Source organism: Corylus avellana, chromosome ca6 (genome assembly GCF_901000735.1).
Source record: "Corylus avellana chromosome ca6, CavTom2PMs-1.0".
Lineage (NCBI taxonomy): Eukaryota > Viridiplantae > Streptophyta > Magnoliopsida > Fagales > Betulaceae > Corylus > Corylus avellana.
Window position 1 is genome coordinate 8,467,551 of NC_081546.1, and position 5,118 is coordinate 8,472,668.

Genomic DNA, 5,118 nt, shown 5'->3' on the forward strand with positions numbered 1-5,118 from the left:
AAAAATTTATAAAACAAAATAAAAAATGAAATTTTTATAACAAAAAAAATCGAAAATTTTTAATTTTTTTTTCTTATAAAAAGGATTTTTTTTTTTTTAATTTTTAATTTTCTACCCTTTAGATTTTTTTTTTTTTTTAATTAGTTTTAGGTTTTTTCTAGAAGTTTTATTATTTTCTGTTTTTATTTTATTAAGGGTAGTTTTGTCATTGAGGGGAACATTGACAATTTTTGGTAGTTTGAGGGGAGAGATTGTCACAATTGAAAGTTTGGGGGGGACACTGTCAATTGAGTGGTAGTTTGAAGGGATTATGTGAACTTTTTCCTATAAATAATATACAAACAACTCTTTCTTTCAATATTTTTCATTGGTGCTCTTTGACTGTGGGTTCTATGAATATTACTTCAATAGTTTCTAGTAGTATATTCCACTGTGTGAGAGAAAGAAGAAATTCATTAGAGAATCACGGGAAACAATATTTGATTGTAGTACAAATAAAATAATGTTATTTTGATGTGCATGCTTAATTCATTTTAACACATTACATGAATTCTAAAATAAATATGATATTTTAGAATAGAATCAACCTTCCCATAATCCATTGTTCCCAATCGTATTTTCCGAATTCTGTTTTTGGTTTTCCAAAATTTCCAAACATAATTTCTGAAGTTTTAGTTTTCTATTTTCCAAATTAAAAACAAAAAAATGGAAAAAAGAAAAAAGAAAAACGAGTATAATAGGATAGGCTTCCAAATGAGCCGAATGTTATTACATAGCCAGGAAGGTATAGGAATTGCTTTTTATTATCTTTAAGCTATGTTTGGGTGTACGTTTGAGAGGCTTAAAAATACATTTAACACTTAAGAAGTCAGTTTAAAGAAAAAAGTATTAATTTGATAAAAATAATTGAAAGCACTTTTAAAGGTCTAAAAAGCCAAAAATGACCAAATCGCATTTTTGATAAAAGCTTAAAAATAAAGCTTGTCAAAAGGCGCTTTTTGATTTAAAAGCTCTATTTCTCAAACACAATCACAAATATACTCTTAGGCATTTAAGTTAATTAGTTAAGCACGAGTAATTTGCTTGAACAGTCTGGATATTCAGACAAGAAAAAACAAAAAGAATCAATATCTTACAACAGCATAGGAACTAGGTAAATTTGGACAGGTTGAAATTAGCATTCTATGAAATTTGATGTTATATTGCAATGTAGAAAGAGGTACCACAACAAAAATAAAATAAAATAAAGAGTTGCAACAACAATTCAAGAACAGATGTACAGAAGAAGAATCCACTCCAGAAGCATCATGTAAGAAGTAGCAGGCAACTCTTCATTCCACATGCGAAAGACCCCCACCACCTTCAGCCCGTGCTCTGCAAATGAACACAACCTTTTCAGTAAACAAGAGAAATCAACAAACAAGTTCACATCAACACAATCATTTTTTCATCAATTTGGCTTTAAATCATTTGTAATGTTCTTGGCTGGTGAACACACAACACTATGCTCAACAATTTGAAGGAATGGAATCTTTCCCAACATAATAACAATTTGATTTAAGGAAGGGTGGGAATAACATGTGAGCAAAACATTCTTTTTCTTTTAGCAAAAACCGTGCATTTTGATGGAACCACTACAAAGTATACAGTATCAAACAAAAGACTAACATTAAAAGAGGGGAAAAAAAAAAAAAAACTAAAAAATCATGAGTTGATTTATGTATGCAACAATTCTGATTTCAAATGGCTTGAAAAGGCAGATTGTGGATTTTGAATTTAACTGTAAATGTGTGGGAACTTTGGGAACTTTCATCTCCATAGGGTGTTCAATTGCCCCCTAAACTAAGTTTGATGCTGAAGCTTAAGGGGCCTTCATCGCCTCCAGTATTCACTGGAAGCAAGAATTGGGATTTTTCCAAATACAAAACCAGCAATTTATGATGTCTTTACATAGCCTAATCACCAAAGGATCAGCAGCGGCCCAATGTAGGACTACCAATGTAGCACAATTTTTTTTCCTCCTTTTTTGCCAAATAATATGAAGGAGAGAAAAGTGGATCAGACGCAAAAGTCTACCTTAAAAGGAGTACCCTTACAATATCTAAGAAATGCTAACACATTTGTGCCATATTCTTTAAGGACTAGTCACAAGTAAGGCTCCTTGTATTCACTTATATAACCCAGTTCCATAGAGTATATAACCAATGTGAGATTTAATATATGCCCATACAATGCCTTCACGATCCAGTCCACTTAACTCTAATCCAATCCAATCCAAGGGTATCGCAATCTTTCCTTACTTAAATTCTTAACATCCTTGTAGGGTTCACATTATGCTACAGTGCCTCAACGTCACATTACATTGGTAGATAAGCTTATGGCATTATTGACTATGTTACTATCTGTAATGACCTAAGGAAGTACTAACCACATCTGCACTAAATCCCAAACACAGTTGAGACTCAAAGCAATCACTTATATAACCCATTTCCACATAGTACACAAGCAATGTGGGACTTAGAACAAACTCATGCAATACCTTTCTAATCCAATTTACCCCTCTCTAATCCAATCTAATCCAGGGCATTATATGTGTTACATTTAAGACATAATCCCAAGGCTAGAAATAGAATGAGGGTTAGCTTAGGTTTACAAAATTAAACCTTTAGTCAAATCTTCTCATAGTTATGCATAGAGAACATACAAAAAAATATTTTCTAAAGAAACCCAATGACTGAAACCATTCCACAAGGACAAATAAAACTTTCTAATCAATGTGTGAGTGTGTGTGGAGAGTGAGAGAGGGAGAGAGAGTTACTTGTGGTCGGAAGGATTCGGCGTAAGCTCATAAACAATTGTTGCAACAACATCCCTCTTCAACTGTAACAATAAGCAAGACAATATATCATAGTACCAGCAACAATTCCCATTTTTCCCCCTCAGTAAGTATGACCAACAACAACCATCAAACCTTTCTGTGGCAATGAGATTACCTGGGTAGCTTCACCTTTTAAACCAATATAGTGTATCTGAGTTGTGTCACCACCAAAATTCTCAGGAAAATGCAATGTGATACTTGCCACACCTTGAAATTTAGAATATCTAATTATATGAAATAGCACATCGTCAGAAAGTAGAAGATAACTGATCAGAAGAATAAAACCCATACATTACAGTAATTGTTTTTACATAAGTTCTAATATGTCAACTTGACATGCTATATTACTAACATATGGAAGTCTAACTATGAAATTATACTTACCACACCAACCTTGTTATCACTAAAAAAATGAAGAGAAATGTTCTAAAGAAAAGGAAACATGGTATGATGTATATCAACTAGAAGGAAAGGAAGAAATAATTACCTTGTCTGGTATTCTAACACTCCTTGCAAATTTTCAGCCAAATCCCACTCCTTTAAACAATATGAATAAATGTTGCATATAAGTTAAGAGTTCAAATTACAATTAATGCCTTGAAAATATAAGAGGAGGAACTACCTGAATGGCTTGCATACTTTGAGCATCCGAGAAGTCAATGCCATCTCGATTGATGAACCTAATTCAGTGACAAACTATTTTGAGTGTCTTTTTCCTCTCTAAGTACATGAAAATCACTGGGACTAGATTAACAGAATTCATATTATTCAAAAGAGTGCTTCAATCTTATTTTCCCATAAAATTCACCGAGTGTCAGAGTCAAGTATGACTTCTAAATTGGCAAAAGCGAAAAAAGTCTCGGATGGTCAAACAAGCATTACTCAGTTTCATTTCTTAGTTACTAACATTTACTTTAAGCAAGAAAATATAATAATTATATGCCCCATTTCTTGATTTTCTTCTAGTTATTGTGACCTTTTATCCTGTTTCTTTTTCTTGTTTGCAGTGACTAGCATTCCAGTTACAATTCAACTTTTTCCTCCATATTTATATCTCAGGTAATGTACAGAATAAATGTCAATTATCAGATTGAGTGATTTTATATTTTGATTCGTTCCATTTTCAGGAGTACCTGTAATGCATGATAATCTTAACTTTTTGAACATTTTCATATATTACAATTGGGAAAGGGGGCAAAGAAGAGAGAGAGAGAGAGAGAGAGAGAGGGAGGAAGATTCAGTCGAAGTGGAGATTCTTCCACTCGGCTAGAATGCACTTAATCCTCTTAATAACACCATCCCAAATAGATTTGGCCTTAAAAAGAGCTCCCAACAGAAGACCAAGATACTTCATAGGCAAAGAAGACACCATGAATCCCAAAATACTGGCCAATCTGTCAACATTATTGACATTACCCACACGAACAAATTCTGACTTACTTAGGTTAATTTCAAACCAGAAACAACTTGAAAGCATAAGAATAAGGCACGCAGAAAGCGTAGATGTTTTGGGTTTGCCTCGCAAAATAGCAAGGTGTCATCCACAAACAAAAGATGGGAAATATGAAGCGCACCAATGTTCCTATACCCCACAAAAAAGCCTAAAAGAAGCCCTCATCTACAATAACTGATAGCATTTTACTTAGAGCCTCTATACAATGACAAGTAACAAAGGAGATGGATAAGCATGTCTCAAATCACGGGAGCTACTGAAGAAACTAGGAATGTTATTCACCAAAATAGAAAAGCGCTCTGGAAAAATACAATGCGCTATCTAATTGCATCATTTCTCCCCAAAATCATACCTCCTCATAATGTATAATAAGAACTCCCAATAAACATGATCGTAGGCCTTCACAATATCCAATTTGCAAAGCACACCAAGCTCACCAGATCTGATCTATCTAGGCATTCATTTGCTATAAGAATGGACTCAAGGATTTGCCTACCTTTGACAAACGCATTATGGGGCTTCGAAATATTCTCTACAACCCTTTTCAATCTATTGGCTAGGACTTTGGCAATAATCTTGGAGGCGTAACTCACTAGACTGATGGGTCAAAAATATTTTAACTTCAACATCCCTGGGTTTCTTTGGAATGAGAGGAATGAAAGTTGCATTGAGGCTTTTTTCAAAAAGTCCACCTAACTGCTCATAGAAACTGAATTTTTTTCTCTAACATTCTACTTTATCCATAACTCTATTATATTTTAATTCTCTTTCCTCCTCTTTTCTTTCA

The 5,118-nt window shown here is 33.5% G+C and overlaps 1 protein-coding gene across 1 annotated transcript; it reads right to left on the reverse strand.

Moving 5' to 3' along the window:
- Positions 1–1,130: 1,130 nt before the first annotated feature.
- On the reverse strand, positions 1,131–5,054 carry LOC132185597 (uncharacterized). Its single transcript, XM_059599351.1, has 5 exons — positions 3,501–5,054; positions 3,366–3,415; positions 2,994–3,102; positions 2,819–2,880; positions 1,131–1,374 (listed from the first exon to the last, which is right to left on the reverse strand). Exons 1-5 carry the CDS (start codon positions 3,513–3,515, stop codon positions 1,332–1,334), a joined length of 279 nt encoding a protein of 92 aa, XP_059455334.1. The 5' UTR covers positions 3,516–5,054; the 3' UTR covers positions 1,131–1,331.
- Positions 5,055–5,118: the final 64 nt, after the last annotated feature.

Coding starts and splice junctions, on each gene's coding strand:
- LOC132185597 (XM_059599351.1), bottom strand. Junction 2,881..2,993: donor TAAAAGGTGAAGCTACCCAG/GTAATCTCATTG, acceptor TTATTGTTACAG/TTGAAGAGGGATGTTGTTGC. Junction 1,375..2,818: donor CCGAATCCTTCCGACCACAA/GTAACTCTCTCT, acceptor GTTCATTTGCAG/AGCACGGGCTGAAGGTGGTG.